This window comes from Sapajus apella, unplaced genomic scaffold (assembly GCF_009761245.1).
Source record: "Sapajus apella isolate SASKATOON/1434 unplaced genomic scaffold, GSC_monkey_1.0 scaffold64, whole genome shotgun sequence".
Taxonomy (NCBI): domain Eukaryota; kingdom Metazoa; phylum Chordata; class Mammalia; order Primates; family Cebidae; genus Sapajus; species Sapajus apella.
The window spans coordinates 5,314,444-5,341,461 of NW_022437004.1; the positions used below are offsets into that span (position 1 = coordinate 5,314,444).

The window sequence follows — 27,018 nt, forward strand, 5'->3', positions numbered from 1 at the left end:
TTTTTCTCATTCCTTTGTCGCTGCTGAACACAGCGTACCCATGGGTGATGTAGGGCTTACAATTGTGTGAGCCAGTTTCTTAAATCCTGCCCCCCTACACCATATATGTGTGTCTGTGTACATATATATACATATATATATATATAATCTCCACAGACACACACACACACACACACACACACACACACAGTTCTCCAGAGAAACATAACCAATTGGGAACATATATGTATGCATGTATGTATGTATATATATATATATATATATATACACACATATATATATATATCCAGAGAAACAGAAAACTCTGACTAATAATAGATGCTATTCCTAGATCCTATAGTTTATTCATGCCCATTTTTGACATTGGATTTTTTTCCCCTACATTGTAGCCCATGAAATATATATTTTTAGGCCTTTTTAAATCTACAGATTTCCCCTCCATCCCTTTCTTTTGATTATACTTTTTCTATTGCAGAACCTAGGCTGTTTGATCTGTGGAATTTCCCATAGTCTGCATTTTGCCAACTGCATATTTATGGTACAAATCAGCATATCCTTCTGCCCTTTTTATTTTCTGCTGATTGGGATCCAGATGCTTGATCAAATTCAGGTTTGATTCATTTGGCAAGATCATACATGTAGTGTGTTTTTCATCAGAAAGCATATATTGCCTGGTGTTCTTTTTGTGATTTTTGCAGCTATTGCTACTCACCACTTAGATCATTGGGGGTTGCAATATGGTGCTCTTCTGATTCTGTAATCCCTTTTCTTTTTCAAAATGGTATTTCCAAATGGCTGCCTATTCTTAAATTTGATGGCAGGACGAAATCAAAGTCACAACTTTGCTGTGCATGAAGACCTTCAGTGCTCATCATCACTATCACCTTTGTAAGCCCACCACATCCATTGGAGCTAGTAAAACTCAACTGCTAGGAGGAAACAAACACTAGCAGCAAAATGACATTGCCTATTAGAATGGAAGACATCATGGGGGGGAAGGTAAAACTCTAGAGAGTAACCTTCAAAACTACGTCTGATGATAAGTCATAAGCTAATAATACACACCATAGCAGGATTTTACATGGATTATCTCATTTAGTCTTTGTAACCACCACATGAGATACTCTGATCCCCATTATAGGGAAATTGAGGCTTGGAGAGCTTCATGGATCAGCTCAATAAACTAGAGCTCAACAGACTTATATTAGACCAGTAGGCTAGGTCACACAGCTAATAAACAACTTAAATTGGATTCAATATCATGATTCTAAAGACTGCTTTTAACCATTACATACATGCAGGGAAGAGCCCAGAAACAGGTTTGTGCAGAATTCTCAGCTTTCTTAGTTGTATTTGTTGCTGTCAGCACTGAGAGGACATTGAACAGATTAACAGTTGACCAATTCTAAGGCAAAAAATTACTGCATCCTCACCCTTGGGCAAAGAACATTCAGCATTTTTTTTTTTTTTTTTTTTGAGACAGGATCTTGCTTTGTCATCCAGGCTGGTTTGCAGTGGTGTGATCTCAGCTCACTGCAACCTGCACCTCCTGGGCTCAAGTTATCCTCCTGCTTCAGCCTCCTGAGTAACCAGGACCACAGGTGTGCACCACAACCCGGGGCTATTTTTTTTTTATATATAATGACGGGGTTTTAACAGGTTACCCAGGCTGGTCTTAAGCTCTTGAACTCAAGTGATCCACCCGCCTCGGTCTTCCAAAATGTTAGGATTACAGATGTGAGCCACTGTACCAGCCAATAATATTTTTTTAAAGCAAAATATATGAAGCCTCTGTAATTAAAACTGTGATATTGACACATGAATAGATGGCCTGAACAATGTGATAGAATAGAAAGTCCAGAAATAGAACTAAGGGACACAACAATCTAGCATATGATAAAAGTGGCATCTAAAGTAAGAAGGAGAAAAGTTGACTTTTTTTTTGTCTCTGGAAATTTTAATTTGTTCTGACAACAAAACTAACACAGCATAAAGACTTAAGCCCTCAAGCTAGGCAAGACACTGATGGCCCTTGGAGAAAGCACCAGGGCACCTGGCAGGAGGCGCTAAGATGGGTTCTTGGTGGGAAGGGAATGAGGCACACACATAAACCGTGGGAAAGATTTAGGTGTCAGGGCCCAAGCCAGAATAGCGATAAGGATGGACGGTCTCAGTCTGTGTTTAAAAAGACAGAAATACCCTTCTCTTCAATTATGAGGGAAAGGTGTAGGGGAAGGGAGGCAGGCAGCTTACTACTTGCCCTTCACTGACATATAGGATCTGAGGGCAAAGTTAAATAGAACGAGGCTGGTTGCAAGCACTGGGAAGAGGCGGCAGTCCTCAGGGTTAATGAGTCAAACCCTGGTCTTGGAATTCAGCTTCCAGGGCCAGAGTAGCATCTCTTCCTTCTGCGGAGGTCACCTGACCTCACAGGACTGGGAATGCTGGCTTTGGACCCTCCCAATCCCTGGTTGTTGAGATTCAAAAGCCTTGGAGCAGTGAAGAAATGTCTTTCCAGGATTTTCTTTCCTAATCAGTCAGCAGCCAACTTTCCTGGAAGAATGTCCTTTCTACCCAATCTGCCCAGGAAGGTGGGAATGTGGCCAGCCCTCAGGTAGGGCCTCTGCATTCCTGGCTGGAGAGTGCGCACAGTTTGCAGAGGCTCAGAACTCCCAATCGTCCACCTCCAGCTCTTCCAGGTTTGTTACCAGGCCAAAGATTCCACTGCGGTCCTGAGACTGGCTGCCCTCAAAACTGGTGATGGGGGTGACAGGACAAAGCAATTCAGGCAAAGCCTCTGAGGCACATCGCTTGATCTGCTTGAAAAAAAGTGGTTCAGGAGGGTACTAATGCTCTGCCTGGCATCTGGGTTGCAATGAAGGCACTGCTCCACAAAGTGGTGGAAGTGGGAGGAGAAGGTTTGGTGGTAAGGGTGAGTAGGCGAGTTGCCATTGGAGGGCCAGGGGGTGCTGGTGGTCAGGCTTTTATTCAGGCCAGAGTTGGCCACTGAGCATGAAGAGCTCATGGTCAGCTCCTTGGAGAGGATGGTGCTGGTATCCAACAGGCAGGGCACTGTGCCATTCAATTTTTCCAGCAGCATCTGGGTAGTAGACATATCCTTAAAAGGGGACATGTGGGAATCACACACTGTGATTCCCACACTGTAGATGTCAGCCTTGGCATCATAACCCTTGAGATTCTACTGGGAACCTCAGGGCTGAGCCACAGCAGAACCTTGACACTGTACTCAGGAAAGTCGTGGACCACTCACTGCAGCCGCCGGTGGCTTATGACGCTTAGGTTGCTGCACAAACCAGACAGGTAAACCTTCCCATCCACAGAGATTAGGATGTGGCTGGTGTTGACACTGCTGTGTACATATCCAATGTGGTGGATGTAGTCGAGGGCCTTCAGCACCCCTGCAGGATGTAAGTGATCGCCAGCTCATTCATGCCATCCATGAAGTGTGTACAGAAGAGATCCTTTGCAGAACCATACGTCATGAATGATGCGACAACCCACAGCTCATTGTCTGCAATAAAGGTGGCTTGATATGGCACAATATTGGGATGTTTGAAGAGTCTAGCTTGCCCTGCAAGAATGTTACCATCTCACTGTAACAAGCTTCCAGGTTAATCCTCCGTGCAGTCATATACTCTCCCGTTAGTTTGTACCTTGCTAGATTCAAAGTCGTCAGGTCCTCAAATCCTTTGCCTATCACAGTGAGCAGCTCATAACACCATACCTCTGGCAGAAAGCTACTCATGATCTCCTGATTAGAGAAGGATGCTATTGACTCTGAGATCACCTCATTGGTCCTGATTTGCTCTGGTTTACTTATGAGAACAGACATGAGCTCCTACTGTGTAGACCTACTTCAGTTTCAAAAACTTAAACCTGTTCATAGAGTTAGCGAGCAGTCCTCACAGTCTCAGCTCTGCCTCCTCAGTTTTATGACTGTGCAGCCCAAAAGTTGACTTTTAATAAATGGTATTGGGATAAGTAGATGGCCACTTGGAAAAAATAAAATATAAAATTAGATCTTTTCTTCATACCATGTTACAAGATAAATTCTAAATGAATTAAATAGCTAAGTATAAGAAGTGAAATCACACATTATTAGGGAAAAGCATATGAATTCTTTTACAATCTGGAAGTTGGAATAATCTTTCCACCTATGACTCAAAGTCCAGAAACAATGAACAAAAAGAAAGAATAAATTTGACTACATTAAAACAAAAACACCAAGGCAAAAAACAAACAAAAAAACACTAAAAGCCAAGCTAAGTCGGAAGACAAATGATAAATGGAAAAACATATTTGCAAATTATATCACAGACAACACTAATATCTCCAACATCTAAAAACAGAGAAAAGACCAAAAGCAAAATGGGCAAAGGATATAAACAGCCACTCAAAGAAGAAACTAAAATAGCAGTCGACAGACCGGTGCTGGCAACACGGGGATTCCGTTCCCGGTGTTTGGGCCTTGCCTGTGACAGTGGGAAAAGAAAATGGCTTTGCTGTGCTACAACCGGGGCTGCGGTCAGCACTTCAATCCTGAGACCAATTCCGATGATGCTTGCACATACCACCCAGGTGTTCCAGTTTTTCACGACGCATTGAAGGTTTGGTCTTGCTGTAAGTGAAGAACAAATGATTTTTCTGATTTATTATTTATTTATTTATTTTTTGAGACGGAGTTTCGCTCATGTTACCCAGGCTGGAGTGCAATGGCGTGATCTCGGCTCACTGCAACCTCCGCCTCCTGGGTTCAGGCAATTCTGCCTCAGCCTCCTGAGTAGCTGGGATTACAGGCACGTGCCACCATGCTTAGCTAATTTTTTGTATTTTTAGTAGAGACGGGGTTTCACCATGTTGACCAGGATGGTCTTGATCTCTTGACCTCGTGATCCACCTGCCTCAGCCTCCCAAAGTGCTGGGATTACAGGTGTGAGCCACCATGCCCGGCCCAATTTTTCTGATTTCTTAAGCATCATATGCTGTACAAAAGGTAGATATGATAGTGAGAAGCCACCTGAGCCAGTCAAACCTGAAGCCAAGACTACTGAGAAGAAAGAACTAACTGAATTGAAACCCAAATTTCAGGAACACATCATTCAAGCCCCTAAACCAGAAGCAATAAAAAGGCCAAGCCCAGATGAACCAATGACAAATTTGGAATTAAAAATATCTGCCTCCCTAAAACAAGCACTTAATAAACTTAAACCATCATTAGGGAATGAAGAAGATAAGAAAAAAGAAGACAAATATGAAATTAAGATTGGGACCTCATGTAAGAATGAAGGATGTTCAAAGACATATCGGGGCCTAGAGAGTCTAGAAGTCTGTGTATATCATTCTGGAGCACCTGTTTTCCATGAGGGGATGAAATACTGGAGCTGTTGTAGAAGATAAACTCCTGATTTTAATACATTTTTAGCCCAAAAGGGCTGTCAACCGGGAAACACATGTGGACTAAAAAGGATGCTGGAAAAAAAGTTGTTTCACGTAGCCATGACTGGCATCAGACTGGAGGTGAAGTTACCATTTCAGTATACACTAATAATTCACTTCCAGAACTTAGTCAAGTAGAAGTAAACAGCACATTGTTAAATGTGCACAATTGTATTTGAAGGAGAGAAAGAATTTGATCAAAATGTGAAATTATGGGGTGTGATTGATGTAAATAGAAGTTACACATCTATGACTGCAACAAAGATTGAGATCACTGTGAGAAAAGCTGAACCAAGGCAGTGGGCATGTCTTGAAATGCCTGCAACAAAAAAGGAGGAAAAAACAGAAAGACGACACAACAAATTGAGTGGGAGATGGGAGGAAGGCTATTATGTATTTCAGAATTCTTAATACTGCGTGAAGTGGAGGCTTGCTGCTGTAATCTTTTTTGTTGTTGTTGTGTTACTGAATCTGGCATTTCAGGGTAACATTAGGTCCTTAAAAGCCAAAGTCAGTTTGTCTTTTTGTGCCTCTCATCTTTCTTTTGTCTTAATGTAAGATTGATTATTCATTTCTCCTTACTGGTAGGAACCATAGCTGTGTTCTGTACTCGAAGAGACTGCAAAACAGCCCATAACCACAATTGCAGTATTTCTATTTCTCTGTTAAGCAGAGAAATATTAAGGAACATTTTTTATGTCTATTATTCCATAATTAGTAAAGCAGAATGAAATATCAAATTTTAATAAGTTTTTTCATGGATTTCTGTTCTTACATAACTTGAAAATATTTAAGGAAGAGATGAAGCTCTGCAGGTTTTTCTTTGTGGGATGATTACTTTTTTTAAGGAGGATTAATTCTGAGGTAGTGAAGTAGAGGGGAACGTATGAATTGTTTAACAAATTAGAATTTGTTTACAACTGCTTGAATTTTTTAATTATGTCAAAACTTACCTTATTTGCCAAGCAGTATGCTGTAAGAGTATGGGAAATATAAATAAGAATACAGATGTATCAATTTGGTTAAAATTCACCATTTTATAAGACTAAGCAATAATCTTAAAAATCTCTTTCCTGAATATTTAAATGTATTTGTAAGGTGTTATGACTAAATTGTTACTGATTTATAGAGTAAACCCTCTTAAAACCTTTAGTTAAATATAAACAGAAATTATATATATCTTGCCTCCCTGATGGAAAACTATATAAAATTGTAAACTTAAAAGGTTTGTGGAGGCCAGTGTGGTGGCTCACACTTGTAATCCCAGCACTTTGGGAAGGTGAGGTGGGCGGATCACGAGGTCAGGAGATTGAGATGATCCTGGCTAACACAGTGAAACCCCATTTCTACTAAAAATATAAAAATTAGCTGGGCATGGTGGCACGGGCCTGTAGTCCCAGCTACTCAGGAGGCTGAGACAGGAGAATCCCCTGAACCCAGGAGGTGGAGGTTGCAGTGAGCCGAGATCGCACCACTGCACTTTAGCCTGCATGACAAAGTGAGACTCTTGTCTCGAAAAAAAAAGGTTTATGGAATTACATTAGGATATCAGAAAACTAAACATATGAACTTGCTTTATGACTATCTATTACATGTTAAATAAAATAGCTTAATTCTTTTGGAGTTTTTTAAAAAAGTAATTTATGAAGAGCTTCATAATTCTAGTAATATAATGTTGATTATATATTGTTCTTTATAGTAAATATAGGTAACACAGAATTAGATCATTTGGATAGGTTTTGAGGCAGTGCAGAGCTCAAGAAGAAAAATCAGGAAATATGAAGGCCAGAACTCTGGAAGAACTTAGAAAGTTTGGAAATAAATTAAACTTATATAGATTTAAAATAAAAATAAAAGGGGTTTCTTTCCCAAACCCCTTGAGTGTTTTCTTTTCCTTGGTATTTATGGAATTCTTACAAAAAATTTTGCAGAAGTACTATTTTCATTAATAAAGCATACATATTCTATTGCCATTGGCAAATAACTTAGATTAAGTTAATATAATTGTTAAAAGGTTTAGCTCTGTTACAAATAAAAACAAAAAGATCTGGCAACCAGACTTTCATGACATTACACTACCATGACAAGAAGCTCTAGGCAGTAAAAGTTGGACCCACACAGAGTGCATAAGCATCTAATACCTTGAGATGTATTAAAAAATTTTCAAGTTATCTTTCATGATTTAGGAACCATTTAGAGACATGAAGTCTTTATGGGTTGGGGAAAAGGTTGATACTTAGTTTGATTAAAGGTAATGACTAATATACCTTTTTTTAATACTTCCTTCTGAGGCTGTTTTCCCCTAAACAGTATCTTAATCTATTATATGTGATTGAAATATTATTTAAAGCAGTGAGTTCTTGTAACCTCAGATTAGTTACATTGATCAAAACATTGATTTTTTTAAAATCTATACACACACACACACACACACACACACAACCTATATATATACATATATAGCTTTTATATTTAGTCTGTTTACATTAGTGACCATGGTATTTCATTTCTTATTTCTTAAGGAGTCTTTGAATTTGTTGTTCAGATAAAAATCTGAATGATATTTACCTTTGACTCATACATAAAGGGACACAGTTATTGTTAGGTAGCATATGTTTTACTATTAGTTTGTCAAAAAAAAGTTAATAAAAATGCTTAGTTGAGTGAAATGTAGTGGAATTGCTGCCATAAAAAGAAATGACAAAGATCTGCATTTGTATGGCATAACCTCTACGATACTGTTAAATGAGGAAAAACAAGATGCAGAATAGTAAATATTGTATGCATGTCACCTTATGTTTAAGAAGGGGTGATCTGAGTATAAGGAATATGTGGAATACACACATATACACATTCGTTCTTTTTTCCAAGGTAATAAAGGAATTTACCCACTTTGTTTCTAGTGGTATGTAGTTTTGCTTTTTATATTTAGCTGTCTTATCCATCGAATTTTTAAATATAGTTCTCTTTTTTTTTTTTTTTTTTTTTGAGACAGAGTTTCACTCTTGTCACCCAGGCTCAATATCAGCTCACTGCAACCTCTACCTCCCAGGTTCAAGCAATTCTCCTGCCTAGGCCCCCCAAGTAGCTGGGATTACAGGGCTGCACCACCATCACCGGCTAATTTTGTATTTTTAGTACAGACGGGTTTCACCATGTTGGCCAGGCAGGTCTCAAACTCTGGACCTCAGGAGATACTCCCACCTCAGCCTCCCAAAGCACTGGGATTACAGGTTTGAACCACTGTGGCCAGCGAATTTTTATATAAAGTTCTTAAAACAAAACCAAAACTACTCGGCTGGGCATGGTGGCACATGCCTATAGTTCCAGCTACTCAGGAGGCTGAGGCAGGAAGATCACTCGAGCCCAGCCAGGAGTTCAAGGCCAGCCTGGACAAGACGACAAGAGTCTGTCTGTCTGTCTCTCTCTCTCTGAAAAGCTTTTCTTTTCTTTTTTTAAATTTACTGAGATGGAGTCTCCCTCTGTTGCCCAGACCCTGCCCAAACTCCCTCTGTTGCCCAGAGACTCCCTCTGTGGCTCAGAAGAATTGCTTGAACCCGGGAGGTGGAGGTTGTGGTGGGCCAAGATCGCGCCATTTCACTCCAGCCTGGGTAACAAAAGCAAAACTCCATCTCAAAAAAAAAAAAAATTACAAGTTTAGCCATGTTTACCTTCACAGCTCCCACTGCTAGTTTCTTACACTCTTTTCCTCCTGATCAAAAATTCTTTCAGAAGAACATCTGAAAACCTCAGTGCCATGAAGGGATAGATAAATTAAAATAAAAGTAATGCTTTAAGTATTCTCTAATGGTAGAATGTGAACCATCAACGACAAGATTTTTTTTCTTTTTTAGAGAGAGTCTCGTTCTATTGCCCAGGCTATGTAGTGCAGTGCTGCAATGTGATCATAACTTACTGCAGCCTCGAGCTCCTGGCCTCAAGCAATCCTCCCACCTCAGCCTCCCAGTGTTAGAATTACAGGTATGAGCTACTATGCCCAGCCATGTTTTGTTTTTTAAGGGAGTACTTACTTACTTTTTAATCATTTCACATAGCCGCCTAAGTTACCTTAAGTTTCTTCTTTTAAATTATTTTTTGGGATGGAGTCTTGCTCTGTCACCCAGCCTGGAGTGCAGTACTACGATCTCAGCTCACTGCAACCTTCACCTCCCAGGTTCAAGTGATTCTCCTGCCTCAGCCTCCTGAGCAGCTGGAACCAAAGGCATGCACCACCACGCCTGGCTAATTTTGGTACTTTTAGTAGAGACAGGGTTTCACCATATTGGCCAGGCTGGTCTCGAACTCCAGACCTCAAGTGATCTGCCCACCTCGGCCTTCCAATGTGCTGGGATTACAGGCATAAGCCACTGCACCTGGCCTAACTTAAGTGGTTTTAAGATAAACATAAACCAGAAATCATTCTGTCACCCATTTCCAACTAGAGAGTAGCCTAGTTGTTACTTTATCAGGTGATAAAGAGGCCTGGTAGAAATCTGGCAGGACTTTGAAAGGAGTCTGGTGCTAGACTGCCTGGGTGGTTTTTTGATTTTTTTTTAACCTATAGATATTTAACGTATACAACATGTTTTGACATACATAGTGAAATGATATAGGCAAGCACATGTCATCATCACACAGTTACTTTTCTTCCTCACCCCACATCGTTTTTTTGAGTACCTAAAATCTACTCTCTTAGCAAATTTCTAGTATACAATAAATATTATTACTTATAGTCCTCATGCTGTACATTAGATCTTTATACTTATTCATCCTACATAAATGCAACTTTGTACCCTTTGACCTACATCTCCCCTAAACACCTTTCTACTGTTTATGTACTCTACTTTTTAAAAAGAGCCTACATATGTGAGTACACAGTATTTGTCTTTCTGTGCCTGGCTTATTTTACTTAATGTAATGTCCTCCAGGTTCATCCATGTTGTCACAAATGGCAGGATCTTCTCTTTTAAGGATAAATAATATTCCATGGCACATACACGATGTCATCCATTCATCCATCCTAGGCACACTTAGGTTGTTTCTATATCTTGACTATTGTGAAGAATGCTGCAACAAACATGAAAGTGCAGATATCTCTCTGAGGTGCTAATTTCATTTCCTTTGGGTGTATACCCAGAAGAGGGTTTGCAGGATCATATCATAGCTCTATTTTTAATTTTTTGAGGAAGCTTCATACTGTTTTCCATAATGGCTGTACCAATTTACATTCCTATCGAGAGTAGGTAAATGGACTAAATTTGCCAGTCAAAAGATAAATACTGCTTGGGTTATAAAATACCATTATTTTGATATAACACACCATATATTATAGTGTGATATATGACATTGTGTGACCTTGGCCAAGTTACCTATCCTTTGCATGCCTCAGCTTCCTCATTTGTAAATTAGGTCTGAAGACAGTACCTAGCTAAATGGTTGTTGTAAGGACTGAGTTAATACACACAGAGCAAATAGAATATTGTTTATCACATAATAAGGATTCAAATATAAGCTAGTATTATATTATCTTTTCTACAGGAATAATTAAGAAACAATTATCCATCCAAGCATTTAGGAATTAATTTAAAAAAATCAATTATCCAATTATATTTCTCAGAATTAAGATGTCTGAATATTTGAGAGGAGGCATTATGGCTACCTCTTGGCCAATCTTATGGTACAAATACAAAGTCCATATATTTTCCTTTCTTCTTTTTTTTTTTTTTTTTTGGTAGAGACAAGGTCTCCTTATGTTGCCCAGGCTGGTCTCGAATTCCTGGACTCAAGTGATCCTCCTGTCTTGGCCTCCCAAAGTGCTGGGATTACACGTGTGAGCCACTGCAACCTGGCCATATATTTACCAAGTAATTACTATTCTTCACCTTGTGCGTAGGGTTTGTGAATTATTTATTTATTTATTTAACACAGGGTCTGCTGTGCTGCTCAGGCTGGAGGGCAGTGGTGCAATCACGCCTCACTGCAGCCTTGACCTCCTGGTCTCAAGCCACCATTCCGCCTCTGCTTCCCAAGTAGATGGGACTCGCCCCGCCTGAAGCCGAACTACTGAGTTTTCTTCTTTTGGAGGTAGTAATCAAATAATAAAGACCAAAAACTTAAATGATAAACACTCTTGCTACTTTCTTTGGGACAAAATAGAATTCTGTAGTTCATCCATCCACCACTTCACTGCTCAAAGACTTTATCCCTTACTTAGTTTTCCCTTTTTGGTCATAAATGTTAGGGCTTTATATACAAAGCCCTGTCTATTAATCTGAGCTTTCTCCGATCAAGTCCAAAAGCTTATATGCGCCACTCCGTGGATAAGAAAGGGATTGGTCCTGCTAGATGCTGTAAGTACCTCTTACATTGGACTCAGGATTGTTCAGACTGGCAGTTTATAAATGTCTTCACTTCCCCGTCCCATCGCCGATTTTTCTTGCCCCAAACATTTACCCCTGAGTATTAAGAAGCCAGGTGAGGGGGTGGGACTCGCCCAGTCTTTCGTTGGAAAGAAGTGTAGACATGTCAGGAAGACACAGCATACAAAGGCTACATGTGCTGATTTGAACTCGCGCCTCACTAAAACATTGAAATGAATGGTCAACACCAACCGGAAGGGAAAGAAGAGGGGAGGTGATAAGGAGCCTGAGGATTGGTTTGCCCCGCGGGATGGTCCGTGCCTGGCCTCGGGAGGCCGGGTGCCGGTAGGCAGAAGTAAACAGAGCTAGTACGCCTGCGCACGCCGTTCCCGCGTCACTAGCCGCCCGGGTCCTGGGCTTCCGAGGCTCCCTACCGCGGTCCGGCTGCTCTGGGACGCCGTGCACAAACAGAAGAGAGGCGTCAACCTTTTACCCTAGGGGTAGGATTTTGGTAGGAGCCGGGCGTACGGTCGGAAACGCCCCCTTCTTCCTCCTGGGCGGGGCAAGCGAGGCTAAGTCCTCGGCCTGCCGGGCGCTGTAGCTCTGTGAGAAATGGCTGGCCGTGGGGAAGGCGGCAGCGCGGCCCGCACGGTACTTCTGGGGTCCGCTGAAGTTTGCAGTAAGGGGTTGCAGAGAAAGGGGCAGTGTGAGCGGCGCCGGCTGAAGGCGATGGTGTCGGAGCAGCTCAGCCAGGATTTGCTCAGGTAGGAGGAGGCGGGAACTCTGGCTGCTTCAGTTCCTAAATCGCCCACCTCCGCCCCGAAGCTGTGGCTTCTTTCGGCTCTGCCTCCCCATCCCTCTGCACTTTGTTCTCTTCGCCTCAGGCGACTGCGGGACGTTTGTCATTCTCCCCACTATTCCAGAAGTGGCTTCACTCGCCCTTTATGACCAGTCCTGAGCACCTCTACACCATATACCAGATTCAAAGGGAAAACAAAAATTAAAGGCTTAGTTATGTGCAGCACCAGTTTGCTAGAAATATCTTAACACAGGCAAGCTTAGTTGCTTCAAATCACTAAGGTCGGGGTGGATCCAGGTCCTGAAACTAACATAATTTTTTTAAATAAGCTTATACAATTTTAAGAAAAACAATAAAATTAGAAAAATGATTATTTGAAATGAGGAAATAACAGTACTATAGTCTTGGAGGTCTCTTCTGAGCTCTTTAAATAATTTACCAGAAACGCTTCTGTAGAAATACTTCCTGATTGCCATCTGGCTTCCTCTCTCCACCTAGAGCTCTCTATAGCTCCCAGCAACTCTCAGCTCCTGTGAGGACCCAAGCAAATGGAGGGTTGTCCTGACGTTTAAACTTTGTAAGCCTCACGGATATCCAACTCGGGTGATTGGGAATCCAGCTAAAGTCATTTCAGCTTACAAAGAAAAGCTTAGAAATATGACCTACCGAATTTACATTTCCGGCAAAACATTGATTCTTAAATTTTAGCATACATTAGAATTACCTGGAGGGCTTGTTAAAACACAGGTTTACTGGGTCCCAGACCATGCTTACTGATTCAGGTGGTCTGAGTTGGGACTGAAAATTTCCATTTCTAACAAGGCTTCAGGTGATGTTAATGCTGCTGGCTAGGTTGACTCTATGAGAACCACTGAAGTAAACATAATTACTAAACGTGCACCAGTCTACCTTGTTTTTTTTTTGTGTGTGTGAGACGGAGTCTCGCTTTGTTGCCCATGCTGAAGTTCAGTGGTGTGGTCTTGGCTCACTGCAGCTTCCACCTCCCGGGTTCAAGCGATTGTTCTGCCTTAGCATCCTGAAGAGTAGTTTGGACCATAGGTGTGTGCCACCATGCCCAACTAATTTTTGTATTTTTAGTAGAGATGGGGCTTCACCGTGTTGGCCAGGCTGGTCATGAACTCCTGACTTCAAGTGATCTGCCCTCGGCCTCCCAAAGTGCTGCGATATCAGGCGTGAGCCACTGCGCCCGGCCAGCATTGTACATTTCAAAGTGCTTTGTGTCAAAAAGTCACCAGCACTTAAGGCTCTGGTAGCTAAAAACAGAATTTATTAAAGTAAAAAGTCCCTTTAATTTGGGCCTATCTCCCGGGGAAGCTACTTTGTCTCTATCAGGGAGGGACTGATGAAAAAGATGGGAAATATAATACTAAAGTTGTTAACATTTCTAGGGCTAATCTCTTAAGGATGAGATGTTCCCTTTTTCAGTGGCTTTATTCTTTTCCTTGCTTTGTGAGCCTTAACGTGTCATGAATATGCGGAAGGTAACACATCTAATAGAAAATGAGGTTAAAAGTATTGCTAGTGAACAATTTATCCTCATCTTAGTTACAACTGAGGCTAGGACTCAGAACTCCCAAATTCTTATAGGTGTAGTAGGATTTAAAAAAAAAAAAAAAAACACAGCAAAAAAATGCTCACCTAACCACCTTAAATGTTATACTAAGTTAATCTTCTCCAAGCATAGCAGTATCATTTATTTATTCTGCAAATACTAACAAAATATTTAGCACCAACCACGTACCTATCCCTGTACTAGGTCCTAAGTAATAAAGGTTAATAAAACATGGCTTTGCTGTTTGTGCTTACACTCTAGTGAGAGAGGTAATGGTTAAATAAGTGATAGTTGTGGTGGGGTGAGTTGGGGAAGACTTTATAGGGTGACATTTGAGTGAGCTCTTAGGGATTGGTTAAGAATTGATTAGGCAAAGATTGAGAAGGGAGAAGTAGAGGATATCTAAAGGGGAGTGAGTTTTGCAGAAGCACAGAAATTTGAAAGAGCTTGATTTATTTTGAGAAAGCAAGTCATGTCAGACTCTTCCAAATGGTAAGGAACAGAGACACTCCTAGGTTACCTGAAGTGATAACGATACGTAGAGAAGTGAGGAAAAGTGGGAAACAGTTTCAGTCCTCAAAAAACCAGCTTTGATGTAGAATTGGAAAATTGTTTGGGATATGATAACAGTCATACAGTAAGACCATATTGGCAAATGGACTGTTATTCAGGGCAGTTGTGAAAAAACACAAAATAATATTTATTGTTACCCTACTATTTGCTATATACACTAGGCTTACATGAAATGTTTTATTTATTTCTCTCATGAATCTTGTGAGGTAAGTCTTGTTATCTGATCTCATTTAACAGATGAGGAAACTGAATGTTAAAAAAGAAATGATAGTGGTACCTGTAGTGCCAGCTGCTTGGGAGGCTGAGGCAGGAGAATTGTTTGAACCTGGGAGGTGGAGATTGTAGCGAGCTGAGATGGAGCCACTGCCCTCCAGTCTGGGTGACAGAGCAAGACTCTGTCTCAAAAAAAAAAAAAGGTGATGGGTCAGAATAAGAATATTGGCAATCTGGCTCCAAGAACTTTCAAATGACTTGCTTAGGGTCATAAAACCATAATATGAACCCAAGCAGTCTGCCTCCTCTACAGTAGCTATGCAAACTGATCTTCCAGTAACTTTGTACCTTCATCTCTTCTCTCCTTACCCATTTCTTTTTCTACCATAGGTTTGCTTAGGAATGCTCTTTATTGCCATCAGTTGGTTCTTGCTTATTATAGAACATCTCTGCTCAAGTTCTCCTGCTTAATTAACTCCTACACTGGCTAGTGACTAACCTTGGTTCAGCTCCTTGTCCATTCAGATGTGATTAGGATGTAGGGGCATGTGGTACAAACCAGGGCCACATGTAAATAATAAATGAATTTGGTAGCTTTATTTGGAAGGAGACTGTGAGTACGACAGGCAATCAGAGTGACAGTAGGTGAGGCTGAATGGGTAGACTAAAACTAGATCATTGGCTTTCTTTCTCCAGTGAAATGTTTGTGATGTATTCTAGAAGCAGTGGAGAACCATTAGTGTTTTTAAAATAGGGAATTAACATATTTGGATCTTAAATGTAAGGAAAGAGAAATTGGAAACAAGGAGACCAGCTGGGAGATTTTATAATAGTCCAGGAATACATAATGGCAGTGGAAATGGAACAATAGGCTTGGCGACTGATGGCATGCTAGGGAACAGGAAAGGGAATCATTGAAAATGGCCCCAAATCTTAGGACGTTTGAAAGGGAAGCATATAGGCTACTACCGTGCCACCCTGAACAAGCCTGATATTGCCTGAAAGGAAGGGGTCTAATGAATGTCCAGGAAGCTGTATCCAGGAAACAGTTGGAAATATGTCTGGAGTAGAGGAGGGAAGTTGAATTAGCAGATTGGTATTATCACTAGCACACGGTTATCCAAATATGAGAGAAAGCCAGATTATTCCCTTCGCTGCCAATTTTACCAACTCCTGTGAATTTTATTACCTAAATATATATATATATATATATATTTTTTTTTTTTTTGAGACGGAGTTTCGCTCTTGTTACCCAGGCTGGAGTGCAATGGCGCCATCTCGGCTCACCGCAACCTCCGCCTCCTGGGTTCAGGCAATTCTCCTGCCTCAGCCTCCTGAGTAGCTGGGATTACAGGCACGTGCCACCATGCCCAGCTAATTTTTTGTAGTTTTAGTAGAAACGGGGTTTCACCATGTTGACCAGGATGGTCTCGATCTCTTGACCTCGTGATCCACCCGACTCGGCCTCCCAAAGTGCTGGGATTACAGGCTTGAGCCACCGCACCCGGCCTACCTAAATATATTTTAAGTTCATCCCCTCTTTATATCACCATTGACCCTCTCCTGGCTTCATTCATCTGTGGTAGTTTTCTCATCTTCATTCTCATTTTCATCTAACTCCTCTTCTACACAAATTTATATATTTTGAAAAATAAATTTACCAGTCTTTCAAAGCATTCGTAGGGCAAACACACCTGATAGCAATAATGTAAGCATACCTTAGAATGACCCTGTATGGTAGATGTACCTGCGTGTGTTACTAGCTAGGGAATCTGGAAGTGGCTGTCTCAGAGATTCGTTTCTTGTCTGTGAGGACCGTCGGAGCCTCTGGGACCGTTCTGTGGAACACAGGCAGTGAAGGGGATTGAAGTCCTGAGTTTGAGTTGTATAATCGTTGCCAGGTGGAGGACATTAAGGAAAGGGTGTTAAGTGAAAATGCTGTATAAACTGCCATGCCGTTTGCAAGGGATTGCTGTTTTCCTGCCCAGTCCACTACCACTGGACTGTAGGTGAGGTGGATATCTTGTCCAGCTTGCCACCACTGGACTCTGTCCCCTGTATGTAAGCCCCTAACAAAAGCCCGTGTCTTGTTTGCTGGCTCTGGGTCTCTTCTTCAGCCTCTTGAAACTGTTGCCTTCCCTACTGAAGCTAATAGAGGTTCAGCACACACAATTTTGTGACTCCTCTTTCACTGAAGGGTACAGATAAGTTCTTTATCTCTTACCTCTGTGAGGTCTCCTGTTTTGTCTGTCCCTGAACAAAATTTATGCCGTTGAATATATCACACGTTTTAATTTTCAGACCTGGCTTCCCTACTACATACTCTAAGCTCCCTGAGAATAGGTATTACGTTTTCATCATCTTTATGTTCCCAGTGCTTAGTACATAGTATGTGTTCAGTAAATGTTTAGTGATAACTGGGTTTTATCAGCAGTCTGATAAAAGCTGTCATTCATAACTTTGAATATTTATCTTCTTCAAAACTCTTGTTGAAATTTACAGGCCTGGCCAGGCACAGTGGCTCATGCCTGTAATCCCAGCAATTTGGGAGGCCAAGGCAACTGGATCACTTGAGGTCAGGAGTTTGAGACCAGCCTGGCCAACATAGTGAAACCCCATCTCTACTGAAAATACAAAAATTAGCCTGGCATGGTGATATGTACCTGTAGTCCCAGCTACTCAGGAGGCTGAGGCAGGAGAATCGCTTGAACTCAGGAGGTAGAGGCACACACCTGTACTCCCAGCTACTCGGGAGACTGAGGCAGGTCAATTGCTTGAACCCAGGAGGTAGAGGTTGCAGTGAGCTGAGATCATGCCATTGCACGCCAGTCTGGGTGACAGAGCGAGACTCTGTCTCAAAAAAATTTACAGGCCAGGCAGAGTGGCTCATTTCTGTAATCCCAGCACTTTGGAAGGCCGAAGGGGACTGATTCCTTGACCTCAGGAGTTTGAGACCAGCCAGGGCAACATGGCAAAACCCTGTTTCTACAAAAAATAGAAAAACTATCTAGGTGTGGTGATGCACGCCTGTGGTCCCAGCTACTGGGGAGGCTGAAATGGGAGGATCCCTTGAGCTCAGGAGATGGAGGTTGCAGTGAGCTGAGATTGTACCACTGCACTCCAGCCTGGGCAACAGGGTGAGACCCTGTCTCAAAAAGAAAAAAAGAAAAATTTAATTGCCATTGTAGCAGTATTAAGAAGTAGGACTCTTAAGAAGTGTTTAAACCAAGAGGGCTCCACCCTCATGGGTGGGATTGGTAATGTTATAAAAGGATTAGTTTGGCTCCTTCTTGCTTCCTTTCATCCTCTATCCTTCTACCATGTGATGACTTAGTAAGAAGGACCTTGCAGATGCCAGCACCTTGATGTTGGACTTCCCAGCCTCCAGAATTGTGAACCAATAAATGTCTGTTCATTTTAAATTGCCTATTCCGTGGTATTCTGTTACAGCAGCACAGAATGGACTAAGTAGGTGAATACAGTAGTTGGCAAAGATGTGAGATGAAAAGAAGCTGGGCCTTGGCATCATTGAAACTTTGCTCCAATCTGTCCTTCCTCTGGACTTTACTATTTGATGAGCCAGTAAACTCCTTAATGTATAAGCCAGTCTAAGTCAGATTTTCAGATTTGTAACATACAAAATATACTTGAAACTGATAAAAGTGATATTATCAAATAAAAACCACTGTATTTTCACATTAACCTTTTTTTTTTTTTTTTTTTTTTTTGAGATGGCATCTCGCTCTGTTGCCCAGGCTGGAATGCAGTTGTGTGATCTTGGCTCACCACAGCCTCTGCCTCCCAGGTTCAAGTGATTCTCCTGCTTTGGCCTCCCGAGTAGCTGGGACTACAGGCATATGCCACCACGCCTGGCTAATTTTTGTATTTTTAGTAGAGACGGGGTTTCACCATATTGGTCAGGCTGGTCTTGAGCTCCTGACCTCGTGATTCACCTGCTTTGGCCTCTGTAAGTGCTGGGATTATAGGCATGAGCCACTGTACCTGGCCAACAATTTTATAAACTTTTTTTTTTTTTCCATTTAGCAAATACTCATGAGCATCTATTAGTAACAAGGTGGATTCCCTCCTGATGGTTGTATGGCTACCAGCTGCAGTGCTTCCTTAGTCACTTGAGGAATAGGGATAGGGGAAGGAAGGTGGGAGGAAGGAACAAATTGAGTATTTGTACAGCTTGTATTTCAATTAAAGTTTGAGAGCCAAACACGTTTTTGTGTAACTTTTTTTTTTTTTTTTTTTTTTTTTTTTTTTTAATAAGACAGGGTTTTACCATGTTGGCCAGTCTGGTCTTGAACTCCTGACCCTAGATGATCCACCCACCTTGGCCTCCCAAAGTGCTGAGATTACAGGCATGAGCCACCACACCCGGCCATTTTTGTGTGACTTTAAAAATTACTTATGAAAATAATTTATTGAAAATATTGGCCAAACTAAGATGCATCTGTTTGCCCATTATTTTCAAGATTCTGAAAGCTTTTGTGCTCTGAAGATTTGTTTTGTCTAGGGTAAAATAGGATCATTCAATATCAGACACTGAACTCTCACTGTCTACTGAAGATACAGTTTTTACCCTTGGGGAGTTCATTGTCTAGTAGGGAGAAAGATACATAAAAATAATAATGGTGCAATGACAAAAATGCTATAATAGAGATATGTACTGAATGTGATGGGATTAGAGGAAGGAGCCATTAACTTGGTCTTGAGGGAGCATGAGTGTCATTGGCAACTTTCCAAGCTTTCATGGTAATGGAAATCTTTATCTGTTATTTGCACCTCCTGTAGTGTACTGATGTGATGGCCAATTTTATATATCCTGTAATAGAGAAGTCCTCTGAAAATGCATACCTTGCTGATGATATTGCTATAGTGACATGATGTATTATTTAATATTTAGAGAGTAAAATAGTTACTGCAAAGAGACAAAAGATTACATATTTTTTGGCCTCAAAATATACATTTCTACAATATAAAAATAGACATTTTCTATGATGATGTTGGTTTCTGTTCTGTCACTCATGTATACATGTAATCAGTGGGCTTTACAATAACTATGTACATCAGCAAAGGGATTTGAAAGGGTTTACCTCATGAATCCATCATTTTAATGATAGATTAGAGCACAATTCTATTTGTTCGAGTGGGAGACTGAAAAAGAGCCTAAATGTCACATTTTTGACAGCCATGCCTACATTTCAGACTTGGTAATTAACATTAGCCAGAACAAAGTACCAGTTTCTAATCTGAATTTTCTACTGATATATGTGGTCTGTTGCTGTCATTGGCTGTTTACTTTTTTTTGCTTCAATTTAAGTAAAATAAAAACTGATTCTTTTCAATAATTAATGACCATGTCAACCTTTGCATTTTAAAAACCTAAAGAAGGTAGTACATCTCAAGGAAAATCAACATAAGTAGCAGAAAATAATTGTTTTATTATCAGGAGGAATTCATAAGAAAAAATATTTTGAAACAGTAGTCTTATTCTTTTAGTGAAATTATCTTTGTTTTCACTATGAATATTAGAAAATTAGGCTCTAAGTCAATATTAAACAATGTTCTTCTGAATGAACTGAGAACAAGCTCATTTTTAAATTAACTTTATGTTGCCTCTATTTTTTTAGCTTATGTGTCATTTTAAATCTACTTTATAAAAATATGTATTTGTTTCTTAGCATCACTAATTAAATTTTGATTCCTTTTTATTTATAGGCTTCTAAGGGAAGAATTCCATACAGATGTTACCTTCTCTGTAGGTTGTACTTTGTTCAAAGCACACAAAGCAGTCCTTTTAACAAGGGTTCCTGACTTCTATTTTCATACTATTGGACAAACATCAAATAGTTTAACAAATCATGATCCTGTCGCTGTGGAGAATGTTGAAGCTTCAGAATTTAGAACGTTTTTACAGTAAGTGCTTTCTTTATCCATATGTCTAATATGTAATTGCTTATTTTTAACATGTATGTTTTTATTTAATATATTTTCATATGTATTTTGTAATCTGATAAGAAAAACCCATTCACTCAAATTCTGAATTATCTTAGTAATTAGTATTAGTAGAGGCTAAGTATTAACACTAGAAGCTTAGTAGTGGTAGAGGCTAAGCATTAACCTAAGACTGATCCTGAGAAAGGAGAAATGGTGTGCTCTGTAGTAGCAGAAATGTGCCAAGGTTTCTCAGTAGTGGCACTATTGACATTCAGGCTGTATAATTGTTTGTTGTGGGGACAATTCTTTGCATTTTACGATGTTTAGTTGTGACTGAAATGTCTTCAGACATTGCCAGGTGTCCTCTGGGGGGCCTAATTGCCCCTTCTTGAGAACCATTGCTATATACTGACTTTTGTATTGTTGGTATGTGAAACTTTAAAATATGTATATTTATAAAAATATAACATCATAACTGTTTTAATTCTCATGGCTTATTTCTTAGTCCATTTTGGCTGCTATAACAAAATACCTTAGACTGCATAATTGGTGAACAACAGAAATGTATTGATCACAATTCTGGAGTCTGGGAAGTCCAAGATCAAGGCGCCACCAGATTCAGTGCCTGGTGAGGATTAGTTCCTTGAAGATAGCGTCTTCTCTGTGCCCTCATATGGCAAAAGGGATAAACTTCCTTGGGTATTTTTAATAAGAGCACTGATCCCATTCAGGAGGGTGGAGTCCTCATGACCTAGTCATCTCTTAAATGCCCCACCTCTTCATACCACCACATTGGGGATTAAGTTTTATCATATGAATTTGGGGGATGTGGGGATACAAACAGTCAGACCATAGTAACTTGTATTTGGTCAAATTGTTTTTTTGAAAACAGAACATCAGTTGGACTTTTTAGTAATTTTGGGGCCCCATTTTAAACTCAGAATTGTCATCAGATAAATAATGGGAGAAATTAGTTTACATTACTCTTCATTCTGTGCTTAATTTCTTTTTGTGGTTGCATAATATTTCATCGTATGGCTATTCCATATTTTGTTAATCCATTCATGGCCTTAAATTGTTTCTATTAATACTGTTTGACTTTTATGAATAATGCTGCCATAACACTTATATACAAATTTTTCTGTGAACCTATGTTATTATTTTTCTTGAGTATATACCTAGGAGTGGAATTGCTAGGTCACATATATGGTAACTATGTTTAACCTTTTGAGGAACTACTAAACTGTTTTCCAAACTGGCTATAACATTTTATATTTAGTGTATGAACAGTGAATGAGGGCTTCAGTTTCTCCACATCCACAGCAATACTTGTTATTATCTTCTGTATTTTTTCTTATTACTCTCCTTGTGGATGTGAACTGGTATCCTATTGTACTTTTCATTTATATTTCCCTCATGACTAATGATGTTGAGCATATTGTTGTACGTTTTTTGCCATTTTTCATTTCTTTGGAGAACTACCTACATCCTTTGCCCTTTTTAAATTGGTTTATCTTTATATTATTGACTTATAAGTGCTCTTTATATATATTGTAATATTAGACTCATCACACATATGATTTATAAATATTTTCTCCCATTCTCTGGATTGTCTTTTCTCTTTCTCGATGTTATAATTTATGACACAAAAGTTTTAAATTCTTATGCAGTCAGGCTGGGTGCAGTGGCTCACGCCTGTAATCCCAACACTTTGGGAGGCCAAGGTGGGCAGATCACCTGAGGTCAGGAGTTCGAGACCAGCCTGGCCAACATGGTGAAACCCCGTCTCCATTAAAAATACAAAAAAACTAGCTGGGCATGGTGGCGCATGCCTGAAATCCCAGCTACTCAGGAAGCTGAGGCAGGAGAATCACCCAAACCCAGAAGGTGGAAGTTGCAGCAAGTGGAGATCGTGCCACTGCACTCCAGCCTGGCAACAGAACAAGACTCCTGTCTCCAAAAAAAAAAAAAAAAATCTTATGTAGTCTAGCTTATCTAATTTTTCTTTTGTCACTGTGCTTTTGGTGTGATGGCTAAGAAACCATTGCCTAATCCAGGGTTTTGAAAATTTACTCGTTAATATGGTTTGGATTTGTGTCTCTACCCAAATCTCATGTCAAATTGTGATCCCAGTGTTGGATGAGGGACCTAGTGGGCTGTTCTCATGATAGTGAGTTCTCAGGAGATCTGGTTGTTTACAAGTGTGTAGCACGTCCCCGTTGTTCTCTAGAGCTCTTCCTCGTTCTCTGGCCATGTGAGACATGCTTCCTTCTTCTTCACCTTCTACCTTGATTGTAAGTTTCCTGGGGCCTCCCCAGCCATGCTTCCTGTACAGCCTGGGGAATTGGGAGTCAATTAAACCTCTTTTCATCATAAATTACCCTGTCTTAGGTAGTTCTTGATAGCAATGCAAAACCAGACTAATATACTCATGTCTGTGTACGTGTGTGTATGCATATATATTTTTTGAGACAGGGTTTTGCTGTGTTTCATACGCTGGTCTGTAACTCCTGGGCTCAAGTGAGTCTCCTGAGTAGCAGAGATTACAGGCATGTGCCTCTATGCCTAGCTTACTCCTGTATTTCCTTCTTAGAAGTTTATGGTTTTATATTTTTAGCTCTTACATTTAGGTCTATATCCATTTTGAGTTAGTTGCCATGTATCACGTAAGGAAGGGGTCTAGCTTCATACTTTTGTATGCGGATATGCAGTTGTCAACAGCACCAATTTTTTCCTCCTCCACTCCCTTCTTTTCCTCGGATTTTCTGGATACCCTTATTGAAAATCAGTTGCCCATTGCTGTGGACTGCAGTTGTCTCCACCCAAAATTTATATGTTGAAGCCTTAACCCTCAGTGTGATAGTAGATGGAGATGCGGCCTTTGGGAGATAGGTTGAGATGAGTTCATGAGGGTGAGGTCTTCATAAAGATTAGTGCCTATATAAGAAGACTCAGGGCGGGTGCAGTGACTCATGCCTGTATTCCTAGAACTTTGAGGGGGGCTGAGGTGGGTGGATCACTTGAGTCCAGGGGTTTGAGACCAGCCTGGGCAACATGCCAAAACCCAATCTTTATCAAAAATACAAAAAATTAGCTGGATGTGGTGGTGTGCACCTGGCTACTCAGGAGGCTGAAGTGGGAGGATCACTTGAGCCTAGAGGCAGAGGTTGTAGTGAGCCAAGATCATGCCACTGCATCAGCCTGGGCAACAGAGTAAGACTGTATACAAAAAAGAAAAAAAGAAGAGGCACCAGAGAGCTTATGTGCACACCTACTCTATCCCTGCCATCCAAGAACACAGTAAGGCAATGGTGTCTGGAAGCCAGGAAGCCCTCACCCGAACCCGACATGCTGGCACTTCATCTTGGTCTTTTAGCCTCCAAAAACTGAGATATAAATTTCTGTTATTTAAGCTACTCAGTCTATGGTATTTCGTTATGGCAGCCTAAGCTAATTCACCAGTAAATGTGAGGGTTTATTTCTGATTTCTCAGTTTTATTCCATTGGTTGGTATGTCTTTCCTTAGGCCAGTATCACTCATCTGTTTTTGTATGAGAATTCAGTTGGATTTTTGTGTTTTATGTCCTTATGTATCTTTTATATCTATCCTTATATCCCAGAAGTTTTTTACATGCCAGTCTTTTAGTTTTGCTGACATGGTTTTTGCCTATAATAAAAATGACATTTGCATTAGTATAGAAAATTATCTTTTACATTTTAAGTGTATTTATGTGATTTGGCTTATTCATTTTATGCTTTAGCAGTTGCCTTTTTTCTTTTCTTTTTTTTTTTTGAGACGGAGTTTCGCTCTTGTTACCCAGGCTGGAGTGCAATGGCGCGATCTCGGCTCACCGCAACCTCCGCCTCCTGGGTTCAGGCAATTCTCCTGCCTCAGCCTCCTGAGTAGCTGGGATTACAGGCATGCACCACCATGCCCAGCTAATTTTTTGTATTTTTAGTAGAGACGGGGTTTCACCATGTTGACCAGGATGGTCTCGATCTCTTGACCTCGTGATCCACCCGCCTCGGCCTCCCAAAGTGCTGGGATTATAAGCTTGAGCCACCGCGCCCGGCCTGCCTTTTTTCTTTATTATAATTTCTGTTTCATGTGTGAAGCTCCTATGGAAAGCATAAATGGAAAGTTGCCTAACCTTGGCTTCCTGTGTTCATTAAAAGAACTTAATATACTATAATTTAAGCAGATACTTTAAGTACAACTTAGAAAATCATTATGTTTTTTTCAGTATAGGTTATAGGCTCATCGTTGAGTTTGAAATACCAACTTTATGTTTTTTTCTGAGACGGAGTTTTGGTCTCGTTGCCTAGGCTGGAGTCCAGTGACGCAATCTCGACTCACCACAACCTCCGTCTCCCGGGTTCAAGCAATTCTCCAGCCTCAGCCTCCCAAGTAGCTGGGATTACAAGCATGCACCACCATGCCCAGCTAATTTTGTATTTTTAGTAGAGACGGATTTCTCCATGTTGATCAGGCTGATCTTGAACTCGAGATGATCCACCCGTCTTGGCCTCCCAAAGTGCTAGGACTACAGGGGTGAGCCACTGTCCTGGGCCAAAATACTGATTTTAAAGTGTACACTTTTTTCTTCTAGTAGGTGGTAGAAAGTTGTTGTAAAACAAACTTTGTAGTGAATCCAGGTCTACCACTTCTGTGTGAACTTAGACTAATCACTCACCATTAGTTTCCTCATCTGAAAAATGGACACATTAATAACACCTATAGTGGTGTCGTGAGTGTTAATTATGATGGTTATAAAGCACTTAGGATGGAATAAGATTGTTTTATAGGTAGTGACTTCAGATATGGCTGAAATGATTGTCAGTGGAAAGTTGTGCTTGCTTTATGATCTCATGATTATTGTGTTATTCATAATAGTAGCTGCTATGAAATTATACGTTTCTTCAGCTGTTGAGTGTATGTTTAAAAGAAGATCCTGACTGGGAGTGGTGCCTCATGCCTGTAATCCCAGCACTTTGGGAGGCCGAGGCAGGCGGATCACAAGGTCAGGAGATCAAGACCATCCTTGCTAACACGGTGAAACCCCGTCTCTATTAAAAATATCAAAAATTAGCCAGGTGTGGTGGCATTCACCTGTAGTCTCAGCTACTCAGAAGGCTAAGTCAGGAGAATGGCTTGAACCCAGAGGCAGAGGTTGCAGTGAGCAGAGATCATGCCACTGCACTCCAGCCTGAGCAATAGAGTGAGACTCTGTCTTAAAACAAAAAGATCCTTAGCATAGATCAAATTTTTATACAGTAGAGAAAGGGAGACATTACATCAATGGTATCTGTTATTTGCTATCATTAAAAGCGATTAGATGGCCAACATGGTGAAACCCCGTTTCTACTAAAAATACAAAAAATTAGCTGGGCATGGTGATGCGTGCCTGTAATCCCAGCTACTCAGGAGGCCGACGCAGGAGAATTGCCTGAACCCAGGAGGCGGAGGTTGCGGTGAGCCGAGATCGCGCCATTGCACTCCAGCCTGGGTAACAAGAGTGAAACTCCGTCTCAAAAAAAAAAAAAAAGTGATTAGAAAAGATTGAGTTAGACCCAGTAGGGGAGAGCGGAGGAAGCACTGGACTGGACTTGGTAATGAGATCTTCCGACTGTGCATTATCTTGTTTTATTTTTTTAGCTTCAGTTTTCTCATTTCAAAGAAAGCAGTTTGGAGTAGCTAGCTTTGTGCTTCATATCACTCCACAGTGCTCTATTTTAAGCACTTAATCATATTCTGTTTTGTATTAGGTTAGTTGTGTGTGTCTGTAATTATGTAAGCTCCTTGAGATTAGATTGTCTCATTGATGTGCACATCTCCAATGGTGCCTCATGTAGTGTCTTGCACACAGAAATAACTTGGAACGTGCCCTTTTTTTTTTTTTTTTTTTCTTTTAAAGCAGATTGCTTTGAAATTTGTATGAAAAGAAGGCAAAAGGAAAGCAGTACAGTGGAAAATGTTGACATGAAAATTTCTTCCAGTGAAAATTCTGATAAAATAATTTCTTGAAGTTTTGCTTTGTGAAATTTCTTTTTAAGTAACGGATAACAATTTTGAAATAATCTTTTATGTTGCTACTTGT

General features: G+C 40.5%; 1 protein-coding gene and 2 pseudogenes across 4 annotated transcripts in view; 2 read left to right on the top strand and 1 right to left on the bottom strand.

Moving 5' to 3' along the window:
- Nucleotides 1-1,944: 1,944 nt before the first annotated feature.
- On the bottom strand, nucleotides 1,945-4,041 carry LOC116529949 (annotated as a pseudogene). Its single transcript, XR_004259757.1, has one exon. The product of XR_004259757.1 is annotated as an STE20-related kinase adapter protein alpha pseudogene (transcript).
- Nucleotides 4,042-4,483: 442 nt separating this feature from the next.
- On the top strand, nucleotides 4,484-6,682 carry LOC116529951 (annotated as a pseudogene).
- A 5,482-nt stretch (nucleotides 6,683-12,164) lies between these two features.
- The window catches only part of BTBD8 (BTB domain containing 8), a 125,709-nt gene continuing 110,855 nt past the window's right edge, over nucleotides 12,165-27,018 (top strand). For 2 of the 3 annotated variants that reach the window (XM_032247881.1, XM_032247882.1), the window contains exons 1-2: nucleotides 12,165-12,580; nucleotides 20,702-20,899. In XM_032247881.1, the coding sequence (XP_032103772.1) occupies nucleotides 12,429-12,580; nucleotides 20,702-20,899 (350 nt within the window). In that variant the 5' untranslated portion in view covers nucleotides 12,165-12,428. The remainder of the gene's footprint in view (nucleotides 12,581-20,701; nucleotides 20,900-27,018) is intronic. The other variant, XM_032247883.1, reaches the window with a different exon arrangement.